At 42.5% G+C, this 17,840-nt stretch overlaps 4 protein-coding genes and 1 pseudogene across 4 annotated transcripts; 2 read left to right on the top strand and 3 right to left on the bottom strand.

Moving 5' to 3' along the window:
* Positions 1 to 2,667, top strand: part of LOC100696232 (histone H4-like) — a 144,120-nt pseudogene extending 141,453 nt beyond the window's left edge.
* Positions 2,668 to 7,277: 4,610 nt separating this feature from the next.
* Positions 7,278 to 7,738, bottom strand: LOC109198967 (histone H3). The gene has a single exon (XM_019354332.2). It carries the CDS (start codon positions 7,729 to 7,731, stop codon positions 7,321 to 7,323), a length of 411 nt encoding a protein of 136 aa, XP_019209877.1. The 5' UTR covers positions 7,732 to 7,738; the 3' UTR covers positions 7,278 to 7,320.
* Positions 7,739 to 7,992: 254 nt separating this feature from the next.
* LOC109198963 (histone H2A) lies at positions 7,993 to 8,511 on the top strand. The gene has a single exon (XM_019354326.2). The coding sequence runs from the start codon at positions 8,075 to 8,077 to the stop codon at positions 8,459 to 8,461; it is 387 nt and encodes a 128-aa protein (XP_019209871.1). The 5' UTR covers positions 7,993 to 8,074; the 3' UTR covers positions 8,462 to 8,511.
* A 1,834-nt stretch (positions 8,512 to 10,345) lies between these two features.
* On the bottom strand, positions 10,346 to 11,425 carry LOC109198951 (histone H1-like). The gene has a single exon (XM_019354299.2). It carries the CDS (start codon positions 11,026 to 11,028, stop codon positions 10,393 to 10,395), a length of 636 nt encoding a protein of 211 aa, XP_019209844.1. The 5' UTR covers positions 11,029 to 11,425; the 3' UTR covers positions 10,346 to 10,392.
* A 3,475-nt stretch (positions 11,426 to 14,900) lies between these two features.
* Positions 14,901 to 15,478, bottom strand: LOC100694082 (histone H2B 1/2). Its single transcript, XM_003451171.5, has one exon. It carries the CDS (start codon positions 15,316 to 15,318, stop codon positions 14,944 to 14,946), a length of 375 nt encoding a protein of 124 aa, XP_003451219.1. The 5' UTR covers positions 15,319 to 15,478; the 3' UTR covers positions 14,901 to 14,943.
* Positions 15,479 to 17,840: the final 2,362 nt, after the last annotated feature.

Below are 17,840 nucleotides of genomic sequence, written 5' to 3'. Positions count from 1 at the left end.
TGCAGTAGAATCCCTGTTAAGTAAAATAGAGCCCTTAGACTCTATCCAATATAACTCACTTCTAGGAAATATTACTAAAGATGAGGTAGAATGTGCGGTCAGTCAGTTAAATATGAATAAAACCCCTGGTTTAGATGGGCTCCCGTCTGAATTTTATAAAATAGTAGTAAATGAAATATCTGAATTTTTAGCCACTGTTTTTAATGAAGGCATTCATAAGGGAACATTGGGTGACTCCTTTTATAATGGAGTAATGTGTTTGTTATATAAGAAAGGGGAACGAGATGATATAAATAACTATAGACAATTAACGATAATGAATGTCGATTATAAGATATTTGCTAAAATAATCATGAATAGGTTTGAGGAGGTATTAGAGAAAATTATAGAAAAAGAGCAAACATGTGCAATAAGGGGTCGTTTGATGTGGGATAACTTATGTACTTTGCGGGAAATAATTTATAATAGAAAAGACACAGAATTTTTTATTTTAAGTCTCGACCAAAAGAAAGCCTTCGATTACATCTCTCACTCTTATTTGTGGGAAGTTATGAAAGCCTACAATATGGCTGAAACCTTCATCTCTATGACTAAATTATTATACAAAAAATCCCTTGTCCAGATTAAAGTAAATGGAAGGCTGACCGAACCTTTTAGAGTTGAATGTGGAGTGAAACAAGGATGTCCTTTAAGTGCAGCTCTATATGTTTTAGCAATAAATCCATTACTCAAAATAATCAATAGTGATAGCCGTTTTACTGGATACGTCTTAAACGACCTATACAAAGTGACAGCCCTTGCTTATGCGGATGATGTCTCAGTAATTATTAAAGATCAAAAGGAGCTATTGATACTTAAGGAGTTGTTAACAAAATATGAACAAGCCTCCGGTGCCAAACTAAACCAGGAAAAGACTGAAGGAGTGTGGTTCGGACAAAACTCAAAGGAACCTGTAATTGAATTAAAAACTAACAAAGAGATGAAGATTTTAGGTATTTGGATTTCTAATAATGATCCATGTCTTCTGAATTGGAAAAAGAAAGAGAGTGAAATAGAGAATGAAGTAGCTAAATGGGACAACAAAAATACAAACTATAAAGCGCGTGTGAATATTGTGAAAACACATATAGTCTCAAAGTTACTTTTCCTAGCTACTGTCTTTCCCCCTCCTCAGAAAACTGTTATTAAATTAAGTAAATTGTGTACTAAATTGATTTGGGGAACAAACCGAGAGGTAACGAAACGAATCTGGATGTATACAGGCAAAGAGTGTGGTGGATTGGGTGCTCCAGATCTCCGCATCACTTTGAGAATCCCTTTTATTAAAAATGTTTTTAGCGCTCTTAACAGAGAAGCTCCGTGGATTAGAGGTAATAAATCACAATGGAAAAAATTAAAAGGTAGGGCTAGAGCAAATATACCGTATTATAAGCTTACTTTTGGTGACACTACAGAACAGTGGAAAGACCTTAACATTAACTGGACACAAGTATGCACTAAACAAGTATATAATATAATTAATAATAAAAATAATGAAGGAGAGATAAAATATAAGGGCGTGGGCGTAGAAGAATACCCGTTAATAGTTAAAAATGTTTATGACAAATTAATCTCTGAAAATATGAGAGATACGGTCTGGTTAATTTCTGTTGGACGTCTCCCTGTTAGAGCCGTGGTTCAGTGGAGCTGTTATGTTACCACCAAAGAATGTCCTATGTCACGGTGTGCCGAAGACGAAACCCTTGAACATCTACTGTTATCCTGTTATAGAACAGTAGAGATCAGACGACAAATGACTAAAGTAGGGTTTGAAATTGATAACAACATACAAGCTATAAAATATGGTCTGTTTAAAGAAAAAATGTACGACAGTAAAAGACGCCTCTTTTGGCTTATCATGTGTGTCATTAACACTCACATTTGGAAAACGAGAGCCAAAGTGGTCATCGAGCAAAAAATGATAGATAGTGTGGCTGTGTGCAAGAATATTCTTACAGACCTGAGAAGGAGGAAAACTTTAGAACAAAAAAAGAATAGCCCTTTACCTTGGGATCTTTTGAAGATATAACTAATGTTCAATGTCTTGAATACTTTTTTTTTAGGTGGGGGGGGGGGGGGTTGGGTTTGTTTTTTGTTTTTTTTTTGAGGGCGGAGTTTAATTCAAATTTTATATTTATGTATCTATTGTAAACTACTATGTGTATTGCTATATATTTGTTTGCAAAGGTTTTAAGTGTTGTTTGCTTGTGAAATTTGCCATGAATTTTGAAAATAAAGGCTTTAAAAAAAAAAAAAAAAAAAAGCAAAGGTGGCAAAGGACTCGGTAAAGGAGGCGCCAAGCGTCACCGTAAAGTTCTCCGTGATAACATCCAGGGCATCACCTAACCCGCCATCCGTCGTCTGGCTCGCCGTGGTGGAGTGAAGCGTATCTCTGGTCTGATCTACGAGGAGACCCGTGGTGTGCTGAAGGTGTTCCTGGAGAACGTCATCCGCGACGCCGTCACCTACACTGAGCACGCCAAGAGGAAGACCGTGACCGCCATGGATGTGGTGTACGCTCTGAAGAGGCAGGGCCGCACTCTGTACGGCTTCGGCGGTTAAACTCATGCTCCTTCATCCATCAAACGGCTCTTTTAAGAGCCACACACCTCACTTTAAGAGCTTTGTTCTGCGGTGGTGTTGTTTTTGTCATCTTTTGGCGGAAAGTTCTGAAAATACTAGTAAAAATTACTGACGTTCCCAACATGACTGTTTCTTTTGACATAAGATTAAGGTGTTTGTAACTCGTGCTTTTCTTTACAAAATTACAATAACTAACATGGCAACAAACTGAACTTCACAGGTTACAGACAGATTCAATACCACTGTTTATTAATGAATATTCATACACCAAACAAATCAGTGAGATCTATTGGTTTTCTTTTATCACTTTATTTGTAAATGTCTTCCTGCCAGAAATCCGCTTAAAGCAGAAGTGCTTATTTAGTAGGGGTTTTTTTGTTTGTTGTTGTTTTTTTTTTAAGATAACCTACCCACCTTTCATCTAGTAGAGCAGGGGTCGGCAACCCTAGGCACACGTGCCACAGTTGGCACGCGAAGGGTTAACTGATGGCACGACCAATGCTGGACTGGCCATCGGGCTTTTGCCCATCGGGCCGGGTGACTTTTTTTCCCTTTGTAACCGTATAAACAATGAAAGGTGGTGGATTGGCCAGATGCTGGCCGGTGTGTACAAATAACTCAGTTGTTTGGTGGTGGCTATGGCGAAGCTTCCTCAGATTCAGTAAAATTAGCAAGTGGTGGAGGCCAGCAGGTGGATGAGAGAAAGGGGAGGCAGTAGGAGGAACGACCCGAGGCAGCCGCCGGTCCGAGTGTCAGGTGAACTGAACTTCAGGTGAGAAGTTATGACCTGCAGTCTATCTGGGTCAGATATAAACCAAGTTTAGGTGGAGTTTATTTTCGTTGTGCTGACTTTTTACAGTCAGTTACAATAACTCGTACTGCGTGCTAGCTAGCATGACGGAGTTTCTATACAGCTGGGTGGGTGCTTTGATGTTACTGATACCATAGTGAACTTTATTTTATTCATAAAGTTAGTAGAGTTGCCTGTAAAAAGACGGAATCATCTCGTATTCAGAGAAAATATTACGCGTTTCGTATTGAGGTGAAAAGGAACACAGTTTGTCCCGGACTTCAGCTAGAATGAAAAAAAGACACAAAGCTGGATTTATTCTGTCGTTACGCTGTCAGCTGTTTCTTCTTCTCTCATTCTCCCCCTCCCTCTGCTCAATCATGAAACTGATCAATGATCAGCTGATCGGCTTTTCTCTCTTGTTTGTTTATCGCCCACTTTGCGCCAGAAAGAGGAAACCAGCGGATGTCGCGTTAAACAACAGCAGCACCTTTAAGCTTGATCAGCTGTTGTTAGAATTTATTTAATATTTCTTTCTAGTATCAGCTGATGTTTGCTGGAGCCACAGCTGTAAAAGCTGCTGGTCATGATGGTTTGTATATCTTGTGAGAGGGAAACATGCAGATGAAACCAGGAGATGTCCTTACTGAATCATCAGAGCTGAACAGGTGATGTAGAAACAGGTTTACCTTTACGTGACATTAATGAGTTGAAGGGAAGTTATGAACTGTTTCTGAGAGACAAATAACACCAGGATCCTTTTCTAAGTAGCTGACAGCTGGTAACTGTGCAGGGGCGGGTCTAGCAAAGTGTTGCCAGGGGCCAGGTAGGGCATTAACAGGGAGAGGGGGGCACAAAGAAATATTTTCTTATTTATTTATTCTCGTTTAAAATGTCTGGGTGTTATTAAATAATTATCTGAAGCTTACAACCAAATTTTTTATCTGACATAAAATGTATAGAAATCATACATATAACATCGAAATAGCTGGAATCTACAGCTGTGCGTGTTCATGGAGTTTGCATTTTCACCTGCTGGACATCATTACCTGACAAGTTTAACTGTCTTCAGAACATTGCAGAGGCCTTATTGACAGTATTTGGTTCTACATATCTGTGTGAGCAGATTTTCTCTCACATGAGTGTCCTCAGGTAGCCGTCTGAATGCTGGACACTGGGAGACCAGAGATCACATTAACATGTGTATCTCTGTATTAACAAACATGCCATATTGGCCCAGTTTATTTTTCTTATCATTGTTGTGAGGAGACCATAAATAGCATTTGTATTTTCTGTATTTGCTGTTATGGAGTTCTTGTTATGGATAAAAAGTGTCTTTTTTTTGTTTGTTTCAAAATAGCTGATAAATATTAACTGATAGCTGCCAACATCTGCAAACAAATGTAATTCTATAAAGTGGTTCTATATAGTGTGTAACTGTTAATATAGAGCGTTATTAAATTTATTGCTAATGCAATCATATGGCACACTGACTTCTGAGGAAATTTTAAATGGCACTCGCCATCAGAAAGGTTGCCTACCCCTGTAGTAGAGGGTGGACATGAGTGGAAGAGGCCCTATGAAGCTTTTGAAACCTGAAACTAATGTGTGCCTGAAATATTATTTTCACCAATAATATCAATGTAACAGTTTTGACGTGTGATCTTCATTTCTGAAAGGCTTACTCAGTCTACAATCCTGACATAACCTTCATACAAGGAACATTATCAAAGATATGTTTTAGTACCCAGATTTTATGCACCTGAAATGCAACATGTCTGTTTGAAACTGCGAACAAAGTATCAAAGGCAACTGTTAATGCTCTGTGATGAAACAACACACATTGCAAACAACAAGTTTTGCCAGGTTGTCTATGTTTAATTGACATGCTTCCAGGTAAAAAAAAAAAAAAAAAAAAAAGCTCCCTTGACAAAGACCACATTTACAGATCAGAATTACAGAAAATACACCATACACAAAGTGTGTTTGCATGTAGCACACAGCTGTGGCTCGCTGTCGGTCTAAATGAATCTCAGACCTAAATGAGAGTTTGTAGTGATTTATAATTATTATAAGTCTGAACCTCTTTAATCTGCTCAGCTGTCTTGCTTTTAAGTTTTTTTTTGCAAGTACTTTAAGGAACAAACAATGAGACGATGTTTATGCTCTTACTACACAGATTTCTGTTTTTACAGCAAGTTTATAAAGAAAAGTCTGGGTAATAACTTTACAATTTAAGTCAGTCAGATTTTTTATTCATGTAGTAAAACAGCTAAATGTGTTGCACACACTGATAGACAAACAGGGCTGGCCCACTTCAGTTCTAGTGTGAACATGAGTTTGACACCTATGGATTAAAGATTTAGTTTCATTACTTTAAGCAAGTGTACTCTCAGAGGTTGAGAGTGGATCTTAAAAGATCCGTTAGTTGGTTGAGGACAGTTGCGGGATTTTATTTAGCTTTCTCAGTCTTCTTGGCCTGGATGTTGGGCAGCACACCACCCTGAGCGATCGTCACTCGGCCCAGCGGCTTGTTCAGTTCTTCGTCGTTGCAGACGGCCAGCTGCAGGTGGCGGGGGAGGATCCTGGCAAGGGCCTAGATTTGGTTTTGGCGTTGGTGGGGACGGATGATTCAACCACCGAACCCTGCCCTGTTTCTTTTTCTTTCCTTTTTGTCTTTGCTTCCTGATAAAAGAGGAGAAATATACTTGCTTACATGTGCTATTCTACGTGCTTTTAAACCATTTAAAATTACAATTCATAGTTTTATATGTGAATAATATAATGTTAAATTACTATTAATCTCATTTGAGTCATTGTTGACCTTAGCCATGTTTTTAGTCTTGTGAGAGCACTGAAGCTTCTTTCAGCCTCAGCCAAGGATACTGGGATGACTAAAAGCAGCCTGACAATTGTCATGATACTAAATACTAGTTAATCTATAGCACCAAATCATCAATCAGTCACCTGACTGATGATCGGTCAGTCACCTGACTATAGCACCAAATCATCAATCAGTCACCTGTGACCTCGCCTCTTCACCTCTGTCCGAGCTACAACATGGCAGAGCTGCCTCTGTCACCTGACAAATAGGACATACATGACAATAAGAATAAAATGTGGAGCTGCTTCAGTGTTTCTGTCAATTTGTGCAGATCTTGACTCATCACTAATGTTTGTAGGGTGAGTGCATTTCTAAAACAATTTGTGCAAACTGCACTACAAGGTGGAATATTTGCAAAATAAAAATAAAATCCAAAACATTATACTGCTACTGTTCCATCAAAGTTTTAAACGAATATCCTCATATGTGGCTCTTATGTCTTAAAAACAAAAATGAGGTTTTAAAAAAAAAAAAAAAAAAAAATCTGGTAATTCTTTGTTTTTACATTCATTGGGCCCCAATGTGACCAAATATAAAAGAAATTAAAAATGCATGTCGTGGAAGAGTTCGGGTCTTACGAGGTTAAAGTTACTTCAAAGAATTGTCTAAAAAAATTAAATAATATATTTTTGGTAAGGAAAAAAAAAAAAAAGAAGCACCTGAAAGATGATCTGTGAAGAAAAATCTGATTCATGTGAGACTTACTGTCATGTCTCTAGTATTTTATAACACATTTAGACAACAGGAATTTACCAGAGGTAATTGAGAGCACAAGGTCTATCATATTGTCTAGTGCAAAGCACTCCAATGCGATGAGCAACATTTCAATGGTAAAGATGAATTTAGAATTTTTGTAACTGAAGTCAGTGAATTCCACGTTGATGCCGACTAGTTTCTGGCATAGAAACAGCATGAACTGAATGAATGAAGTGCAAGTATGAGTCTGATAATAATAAAGGAACGAGCTCTTGGTGTGAGTGAGGTGGCTCTGAAAAGAGCCGTTGTTTGTAGGAGAGCGTGTAGCTTAAGCTCTCTCTCCGCGGATGCGGCGAGCCAGCTGGATGTCTTTGGGCATGATGGTGACCCTCTTGGCGTGGATGGCGCACAGGTTGGTGTCCTCGAAGAGTCCGACCAGGTAAGCCTCGCTGGCCTCCTGCAGAGCCATGACAGCAGAGCTCTGGAAGCGCAGGTCGGTCTTGAAGTCCTGGGCGATCTCGCGGACCAGGCGCTGGAAGGGCAGCTTGCGGATCAGCAGCTCGGTGGATTTCTGGTAACGGCGAATCTCACGAAGAGCCACGGTACCGGGCCTATAGCGGTGAGGCTTCTTGACACCTCCGGTGGCCGGGGCGCTCTTACGAGCGGCCTTGGTGGCCAGCTGCTTCCTGGGGGCTTTGCCGCCAGTAGACTTGCGAGCGGTCTGCTTGGTTCTTGCCATTCTTTCTCTCTTTACTTTCCCTGTGCTAACAGCAGAAAATGTAGCAACTAGAGAAGACTCGCTGCTCTTAAAGTGTGTGACAGGCTGTGACGCGGTGCCGCTCCGGCTCGTGATTGGCGAGGGGCTCCACGTGGTGCTCAGCCCCGTTCAGAGGAGCACCGCCCCGCCTCGGTGTGTGCCGCTCATTGGAGAAAAGTGCATTGAAATTGCGCGCTGCCGCAAGCCTCTCTGCGATTGGTGCGTGACGAAGCTGCCCGCGCTCCGCGGAAATATAAGCGAGGCTTTGAGCAGATCGGACCACATTTCCTTTCAGTGTTGATACTCTAAAGAAGATAGCATCAAAATGAGTGGTCGCGGAAAAACCGGAGGCAAAGCCAGAGCTAAGGCTAAGACCCGCTCATCCCGTGCCGGGCTTCAGTTCCCCGTGGGTCGTGTCCACAGACTGCTGCGCAAAGGCAACTATGCGGAGCGTGTGGGAGCCGGCGCCCCCGTTTACCTGGCAGCTGTGCTCGAGTACCTGACCGCTGAGATCCTGGAGCTGGCTGGCAACGCAGCCCGCGACAATAAGAAGACTCGCATCATCCCACGTCACCTGCAGCTGGCTGTGCGCAACGACGAGGAGCTCAACAAGCTCCTGGGGGGAGTCACCATCGCTCAGGGTGGTGTGCTGCCCAACATCCAGGCTGTGCTGCTGCCCAAGAAGACCGAGAAGCCCGTCAAGGCCAAGTAAACGCAAAGCGCTCAGCTTCACCAACAACAAAGGCTCTTTTAAGAGCCACACACTTCTCTCTGAGCAAACATCCTCCTTCTTACTGTGTCTTTAACAACTCGTGTACTGGGAGATGTAGATTATGCATCTTGATTCATTGTCAAGTGTACATTCATTCACTTCATCTTTCACAGTAAGGGATTATAATCCACATTCAAAAAAAAAAAATAACTCCTAAACAGTGTGCGTTTGTATTATTCAGAAGACAAGAACAGAGATTACACTTCGGGTCTCAAAATAAAACCAAAGCAAAAAGCTTCCGTCTCTCCTGCTGTGTGATTAAGGCTCGTGCCTTGTTCAACCTCATTGCTCATCTTACTGATTTAAAATAAATGGGATATCACTAATTATTAGCTTCATAACTATGACTATAAACATGCATCATGGTTCACTCGCTTGATAATAAAAGCAGATCCGCAGCTCATGGAAACAGACAACACGCAGTTCATGATACGTGTGCCAAGACCACAAACCTTGTCAAACACAATAGGAAATCAGAACAGGAGGAGGAGGAGAGGGACGGGTGGAGTTCTTTGCTACTGCAGAAACTATCCAGATACAGAGGGAGGAAAATGTGGAGCTGTTAGCAAAATGTTCAGCACTGCTGCTGAATTTGGGACATTTTGCAAAGTCACTTACATCTACGCTCAGGTTTTTGTGTCTATTGTGAGTAGAATAAAACGATTAGAAGAATAGAAACTGCTCAGGTTTGCTTAGATAACAGGGGGCGGCTGGAGATCAGAACAACAGGAAATCATTGGTAAGTGTGGGTTTGGTTAGAATGACTTTTTCAACCCCTGTTTTAAGGACAATAGTGGATTTTTGTTCTCAAAGCATTTCATGCGACCTTAAAGCTCTCAAGAATGACATTAAGTTGCTGAACCCTGACCTCTGACGTGCCAAATCACTTGGTTCAGCTATAAACTTTGGTGTGTAACTGTATAGTGTGAAAAATGTATTGACAGTGAGGGTCTGCCTGTCGTAAAATGAGGAGTAAAAGCTGCCTCAGCCAGATAAACAGGAAGCCACAGTTACTAGCCTGGGGGGAGAACAGCCCCCCAGACTGAACAACAGAATTAGTGGAAAACTGAGGGGGACCCAGGGCAGCCCCAGACTCTTCTTCAGCTGGGATATCCAAAGAATCATGAGGTCAAGAAGTAAACCTCAAGACTATATTTTGAAATAAAAGAATTGCCCGCATTCTTAACGCTACAGAACTCCATTAGTTCAAATGTACATGAATCAAATTGGTTATGAAATGAGTAATGAAATAAATACATGGTAAAATAAACAGCTGTATGGGTTCATCTTGGAGTAAAATGTGTCCTTGAAATCACCAAATATCAATTCAATTGGCCTAGATTTAGTCAGGTAAGGTTGTAGAGTAGAGCATTTCGAGTGGATTATATTGGCTGAGTATCGTTAAAATATACAGTGTACTTCCACCACAACAGCCAGTGTAGGCTTTTAAAAAATAAAATTCAGTATTTCATACAGAGATTATAACATGCATCTATAAATGTAATATTTTCAGTCACATTAGTTTTTTTTAATAGAATCTTTTAAAATGTAGATGATAACTTGTAAAGGTGTATTTCTAGTATGATAGTGTTTCATAGAAAAACAAGAAGTGGTGTGATGTCTGGTACTATAAAGGTATGATTGTAAAGAATGAATTGTTACTATTTGTGTTGTTTTTGACTTCTGCAGACATCATGATACTAATACAAGTTGTAATTGTAATGAGGAAAACGGGGGGGGCAGTGTGTGCTTTAGCAATAAGGACACTATTGTGAATAACAGAGTGGTGAGTGAGTGTGAGGAAGGAGCTCTTGTGTGTTGCTGTGGTGGCTCTGAGAAGAGCCGTTGTTGAGTGTGAGAGTGGTGGCAGCTCACTTCTTCTTGGCTGCTGTGGCTGCCTTCTTGACTTTGGGCTTGGCGGCCTTCTTGGCGGGGGACTTCTTTGCTGCGGGAGCCTTCTTCAGCACCTTCTTGGGGCTCTTGGCCGCCTTCTTGGGGCTTTTGGGCGCTTTCTTGGCCGCCGCCGCGGGCTTCTTGGCCTTCTTGGGCGACTTCTTAGCGGCTGCGGGCTTCTTGGCTGCTGCTGCCTTCTTGGGCGACTTCTTAGCAGCTGCTGCCGGTTTCTTGGCTTTGGCAGCGGCGGGCTTCTTGGCTTTAGGAGCGGCTTTCTTTGCGGGCTTCTTGGCTTTGCTCTCAGTAGCCTTCTTGTTCATCTTGAAGGATCCGGAGGCGCCGGTGCCCTTGGTCTGCACCAGAGTGCCCTTCGCCACCAGGCTCTTGATGGCGGTCTTGACGCGGGCCTTGTTCTTGTCCACATCGTAGCCTCCGGCAGCCAGAGCCTTCTTGAGAGCGGCTGCGGACACGCCGCTGCGCTCCTTGGAAGCGGCCACGGCTTTCACAATCAGCTCGCCCACGCTGGGGCCGACCTTCTTGGGCTTGGAAACCGTCGTCTTCTTCTTGGCCGCCTTGGCCGGGGCGGGAGCAGGTGCGGGAGCTTCCTCGGACATTTTTCCCCTTTCGCGTACGATCGAGATTCAACGAGATTCACGGTACAGTGATGGCAAGTCGGAAGCGCCACGCTGCACTTAAACGCACCATGAGAACCGTGGAGAGTGAAGGCAGCGCGCGCAGCTCTCGCGTGTGCCCCGCAATGCTTCATTTTGTGTTTCGTGTCTCGGGATCAAAGAGCTCAAAGTGAGTTTGTGAGCAGCACTGCAGGCCGACAGTGGAGCAGTCCACAGCGGGCTTGTGTCTCCTGGTGCAGGCCTCGTGTCGGGCTCTCGTGCTCTCTGCTCTCGGTTCGTGGAGCTCCTAAAGCTCAGCGACTCGGTGCGGAGCTCAGCGCTGCTCGGCGGCTTCTTGCACTCTTTTCTCTGCTAAAACCGATGGAGCTGCAGTAGAGCTCCGTAAAAAGCCTTTTCCAGCTGATACACATGTTTGTTCACGCACTCCGAGTTAAAAGCAGCATCTGGTGAGCGCGGCTGTGGGACAAAGTGACGCCGCGAGCTCCCAGCAAACACACCGATGCTGCTGGAGGCCCACGGAGCAGCGACACTTCTGTGACAGCTGCTCACTTCTAACCAAAGCACAGTTTCACTCACATTGTTGCACATCAGAAGCTTCATTAGTGACCTCACAGCAGCTCGCTTCCACACTTTGGCTCTGATCTCTTAGTCTGCATTGACTCTGTTTCCTTCTACAGTTACTGACTCTACAATAAACAACAGCAGTCAATGAACACGTGAATACACACATGTGTAATACTCTACCTGCTAAAAACATCCACCATCTCACTGTTAAACCTTGTCTTGTTGTCACTACTAGTCAAACATTATTTTATCATTGTATCTATTTTATTTATTTAATCATAGTAATATTGTTGTTAATATTTGTTATTTATTTTATCCTGTTCTGCCCATGTCGGTGAATTTCCCAGCTCTGGGACTAATAAAGCTTATCTCGTGTCCTGGATAGTGACCTCAGTTTAATCTAGTATAGTATTTTTAATTATGCCCAGTATATCTCTGCTGCTCTTTCTGGAGGATTTTTTTATTCTTCCACCTACCTACTAGATAGATCCTCGATGCATGAAGGAGCGTTTCCGCAGCTGTCAGACTGTACAATCAGAACTGCTCCCAACAAACAGATGTTTACATCTGCGCTGTAACTGCCATAAGTTAATTAACCGATTCACACTACAGTCTGGTTTGCCTCTTATCTGTAGTTATTTTTATTTAATTTAATAACTGTACAGTACTCTGTATATAGTAACCATTGTTCTTAATGTAAATATGTAAGAAAAATTGTGTATGTTTCTGTTCTGTGTCCTGTTTGTATATGTGTCTTTTTGGCTGCTGTTACAACCCAATTTCCTCTTGTGGGACAATTAAACGATTATTCTATTCTCTTCTACTGAAAAATGTGTAAACACAGATTTTTGTCCAAGATAAGTAAAATGCTGCACAATACTTTCCACCCATTCCATGTGTGGACCAGTCACAGGAGTGGGTTCACTGGGAGACTGAGGTGACCAAAATTCACCTCTGAACACCACAGGAAATCATTCCTACCTACCCCCTGAACAAGTCCTCCATCTTGTGCACAGCACTTACTACAATAGTTGCATTATATAAAGACATGGGAAGTGAAAGGTGGCTACGGAGCCATCAAATTAGGAGTTAGATTGAAGATAGCCTTGATGGAAATTCCTCTTTGGGCATCACTAGGAAAGTTGGATGCAAAGGACCAGTAGCGGTCCTAGCCTGTTTGGCGCCCTGGGCGAACACTCCCTCTGGCGCCCCCCCTCCACCACACACACACACACACACACACAAAACATATTAAGGATCGTACATTAACATAAAACTGTTGTCCACACACACATATGAAGACCGAGAGAGTATGCATAGTATGCAAACGGCTACCAAACAGACATCATAATTCTTCATACAATGAGAACAGGACAAATCAACAACTGACACTGACTAATTAATATTAAAATCTGTAACATAATGTATTGTTTGGAGTTTAATCTGTTAGTGTTACTATTTTTACCATTTCTTCTTGGAGCAGCTGTAACACACATAATTTCCTTAGGAATTAATAAAGTATTCTGATTCTGACTGTTTCAGGATGACCTGCCATTATCCAATGACACATCTGCTTATCTGTATCTTTTGCTCGTTTCTCCTCCTCTTCTTTTCTATTTTTTCTAAACTGAGCCCCTGATGGCTTTGAACTTTTCTTGTCCATCTTCCATTGGTTTTAATTTTGCACGCCAGTATGAACACCCATCCCTCAACCAGAGGATCACCACAACATAACCTAACAGACCTACACCTTAGTTCACAGATTAACTTTGTCTAGGGTGCATTTCTGAGATTTCACACAACCCAGGATTCAAATCATGAATACATAATAGACTTGGATTTACAACATTAGGAATGAAATGTGCTCGATTTGGAAGCAGCCGGGGCTCCTCCCCTTTCGACTGGTTGTGTGTGAGACTTTAAATCATCAAACTGTAAATTTTGAATTGTCATTGATCCCTTTACCCCGAGTCCTAAAGTGTATATTTATTTTCTTACTCTTCTTATATTTATTGTTTGTTTACTTGCACTGCTGTAACTGGAGCCTCGTCGTCTCGTCTCTCTATATACTGTACTGTATGTAGCGGAGATGAAAAAGTTTACTTTGACTTCAGCAGTGAGCAGGCTCACCGAGGGCTCTCACGCTCACTTTTCGTGTATAGAATTTTGAAAAAAAACATCGGTGCAAATTATAAGTCTGTATCATGATGTCTGGTGTTTTCGTGTTTGTTATTTTGTTTTATTTTGCTAGTTGGTTATTAGATGCCGCTCCAGTCAGCCAGAGAATCCCCCGCCACCCCGCCCTCTCCTCTCTGCGCCGCAAGCAGCAGGCGCACCACGCAAACGGAGGGCGCCCTTACTCCCAGCAAATGGGCGATAGAAAACCGATCGATGCCTGTGCCATTCCCAATATGCGCTGGCTGCCGTAGGGGCAGCATGAGTACGAGCATTTTTTTTCTTTTTTTGCCAATGCCCGTGATGCCGCCCCGGGCAACCGCCCGTGTCTAAAACTGCTACTGCAAAGGACACAGAGCCTGCCTGTGGCATAGGCAAATGCTAAAGTTGTCATCTATCCAGGGGCACAAGTGGGGGGGAGGAAAAAAAAAAAAAAAATTATAACTAATGATACCAATTCATACCTTTCTTAGTATACATTTGGCATCTAGTTAGCCAATTTTTGCCCTCTAGTAGTCCCACAAACCAGCCCTTAATGTATCATAGTTGTTAGTCAAGTTCTGTGTTTACAATGTTATAGTGTGCATCTTCAAGTCAAGTGGCTTTGTCATTTCAACCATCTGCAGTGGTACAGTACAACAGCGAAGCAGACACCAAGACTATGGTGTTACATATACCAGACAGGACCACAAAGTGCAGATGTGCAAAAATTCAACGAAACCCGTGCAACCCCAGACAGACCAGAACGATACAGACAAGACCGTGCAAAGCAAAAAAAACAAAAAAAAAAAAAAGACTGCAACATAAAGTTGATACTAATTTTCTGCTTCATAGCATTTCAGTCCACTACTAAATTTAACCTTGCTTAAGTAAAAACAAATATAAATCAGCATGCTTAGAAATCAACAATAAGTGTCAAATACAAAGTCGCATTTATATAATTTGTAGCGAGTTTCAATTTCTGAAAACCAGAAAAAAAAACATTTCAGTCGTCTGGGTCCGTGCAGCGGATTAATACCACCCAGTGACACAAAGATCCACATCCGCGATTCAAGTAGTTGCCAACAGTAACTGCATATCTGTCAGTAGGAAGTATGCTCGTCAGTTTAAAGTGTGTGGCTCTGAAAAGAGCCGTTGGGTTGACGTCTGATAGTCAGTTTACTTGGAGCTGGTGTACTTGGTGACGGCCTTGGTGCCCTCAGACACGGCGTGCTTGGCCAGCTCACCGGGGAGAAGCAGGCGCACTGCGGTCTGGATCTCCCTGGAGGTGATGGTGGAGCGTTTGTTGTAGTGGGCCAGGCGAGATGCCTCGGCAGCGATGCGCTCGAAAATGTCGTTGACAAACGAGTTCATGATGCTCATGGCTTTGGAGGAGATTCCGGTGTCGGGGTGAACCTGCTTCAGCACCTTGTACACGTAGATGGCGTAGCTCTCCTTCCTGGTCTTTCTCTTCTTCTTACCGCCCTTGCCGGCGGTCTTGGTCACGGCTTTCTTGGAGCCCTTCTTGGGCGCGGACTTGGCGGGTTCAGGCATTTTCCTTCTTCGATACTCTGCAGCAACGAATGAGCTCTGTGACTGAGAGCAGCGCTTTTTATACAGGCTGTATGCTAATACCACTGCGCAGGCCCTCGGAGCTCATTGGTGGAGCCGCACAGTGGGCCGGACGTTGTGTTGGAGGGAATTTGTGAATTTTGCTGAAACGGGCGCGCATCTAACAAAGACAGTGGACTGTGTGAGTGTGTCCTCGTTTGCTGAGACAGTCATTTGTTCTAAACGAGCAGTAAATGTAGAGCTCTGTGTGGCAGATATGGATGTGTTAGTATCAGTATTATCTTCACCAACAATGAAATAATTTGAATAACAATTCCGCCTGGTTTCGTGTTTCTGTGTTTCTGTAGCGCCCATGTAACCTGGTGATAGTCACAGTTTACCGTCACCAGCACACAGCTTTAAAACTTCGCTGAGTTTTAGCTCTCAGTGGAGATTAAACACTGGGCATAATTAGGTTCTGTCTGTCGGGTCACGTTTACTTCACTGTTTTATTTACAACTAATCAAATCACTTTGGCTCAGATTAAAGTTACGTTTCATAATTGCATAGTTTTACTGAAGTTTAATGTCTCACTACAGCACACATTAGACTGAACTATTCGCTTTTCTTTATTACAGGAGTCCTGCAGGTTTTAGAGCTCACCCCGGGTCAACACACCTGAATCAAATGATTAGTTCATTACAAGGCCTCTGGAGAACTGCCAGACATACAGAGGAGGTAATTTAGCCATTTAAATCAGCTGTGTTGGATCAAGGACACATCTAAAACCTGCAGGACACCGGCTCTCGAGGCCTGGAGTTCCCTACCCCTGCTTTATTATCTAGTGTTCATATATATTTTTAACCGTGTATTTTGAATTTAAACTAACATTAAAAATGTGTTTTATACAAGGAGGAAGGAGAAGGTGCATTTCCACCAGGAGGATCAGTGTCTGAAGCAGCATGTTGTTCGTGTATACTGAAAACTCCAGCCTCTAGAAATGATTACATCATCTGTTTTTTAATATTTATTCAACTCGGGGGTGCATGTCCAGATTTCCGAGGACACAGCCACGTCAGACAATTCTTTTGTGATGAAAAACATAAACACTCATATCGCCAGTAAGTCATCGCAGTGCCAGCTGTCTAATTCACAGCAGCTTCCGCAGTAACCATGGTAACCGCGGACCCTGAGCAGACGGAGATGCAAAGAATAATTCACAGGCAGAGCTTAGTTTATTTCTCACAGTTTTTTAATCTGCTGCCTTATAAACACTGTCACCAATCTTTGCATTTTATCATTATCTCATAACACTTGTTTAATCAGCTCCCATCTTTCCTATGGACTTTTTACAGCCTAGAGCAGGGGTGGGCAATTCCAGGCCCCGAGGGCCGGTGTCCCTGCAGGTTTTAGATCTCACCTTGGGTCAACACACCTGAATCACATGATTAGTTCGTTACCAGGCCTCTGGAGAACTTCAGGACAAGTTGAGGAGCTAATTTAGCCATTTAAATCAGCTGTGTTGGTTCGAGGACACATCCAAAACCTGCAGGGACACCGGCCCTCGTGGACTGAGATTGCCCAACCCTGGTCTAGAGTCTCAGATCAACACAGCTCTGCCCTCCAGCACTATCAGCAGCAGGAGGAGCAGAAACACCTCAACAGCAACATTGTACCCATCAGGTAAAACACAGACTACGTTTGCTTTGCATTGTCCCCACCTGATGACAGTGATATAGTATGATGTCATCCCATATTAGATTCTTGGTGAATGTGGGTTGTCGTTCTTCAGCCTGGTTCTATGTGCTCCTTTTTAACTTTGAGGACCCGCCCCTTTAAACATCTCTGCACAGCCCTGGACATAAGTATTGAAATATTTGTAACTATGATGTGATAAATACATTTAATAGAGTAACACATTAAACATTTACATTATTACATTAGTGAAACATGTAATGTGATTACAGTCTGACTGCTGGAACAGAAGAGTTTAAATATGAGAGAAACACTGCGTTGCTCTTGTTCTGCTCTGAGTCACACTTTGATTTGAACTGTTGATCCATGAAATGTCTTTGCTTACAGTCGAGGGCCACCATCAGCCTGCAGGGCACACTTTGAGAGCTTTAACTGTTACACATGGAGCTTTAATGTTTTGTTGTTAAGATGAAACTTTGCTACAGTGTAATCACATTTTTATATCCTTGTATTTTCTGTTCATGTCAGTATTTTGTTTCATTTTACTGTGTCTTTAAGCAGTGATTCAGTGTCAGTTCCATGGTACTTTATGGAGTTCAGTATAGTGAATAAATGTCCTGGTGGGGATTTGCTCCTACATGATAGATACAGCAATGCACAGGTTTACATGTACAGTATTACAGAGGAGAGGCATCACCAAATACAGGAAATTACAGGATGTAAGAGAAATTAAATTGAGATTAACAAAGTTTCTTTTTTAGAAATTCTACATCTACATATTTTATTCCTGTTGGCAACTACAGTTCCCCTCTTGCCCAGATGGTGGTGAT

The sequence above is a fragment of the Oreochromis niloticus genome, linkage group LG3 (genome assembly GCF_001858045.2).
Source record: "Oreochromis niloticus isolate F11D_XX linkage group LG3, O_niloticus_UMD_NMBU, whole genome shotgun sequence".
Taxonomy (NCBI): domain Eukaryota; kingdom Metazoa; phylum Chordata; class Actinopteri; order Cichliformes; family Cichlidae; genus Oreochromis; species Oreochromis niloticus.
The sequence above is the reverse complement of the archived record's forward strand: the minus strand, read 5'-3'. Positions and strand labels throughout refer to the sequence as shown.

Coding starts and splice junctions, on each gene's coding strand:
- LOC109198967 (XM_019354332.2), bottom strand. CDS start 7,731: ATGGCAAGAACCAAGCAGACCGCTCGCAAGTCTACTGGCGGCAAAGCC.
- LOC109198963 (XM_019354326.2), top strand. CDS start 8,075: ATGAGTGGTCGCGGAAAAACCGGAGGCAAAGCCAGAGCTAAGGCTAAG.
- LOC109198951 (XM_019354299.2), bottom strand. CDS start 11,028: ATGTCCGAGGAAGCTCCCGCACCTGCTCCCGCCCCGGCCAAGGCGGCC.
- LOC100694082 (XM_003451171.5), bottom strand. CDS start 15,318: ATGCCTGAACCCGCCAAGTCCGCGCCCAAGAAGGGCTCCAAGAAAGCC.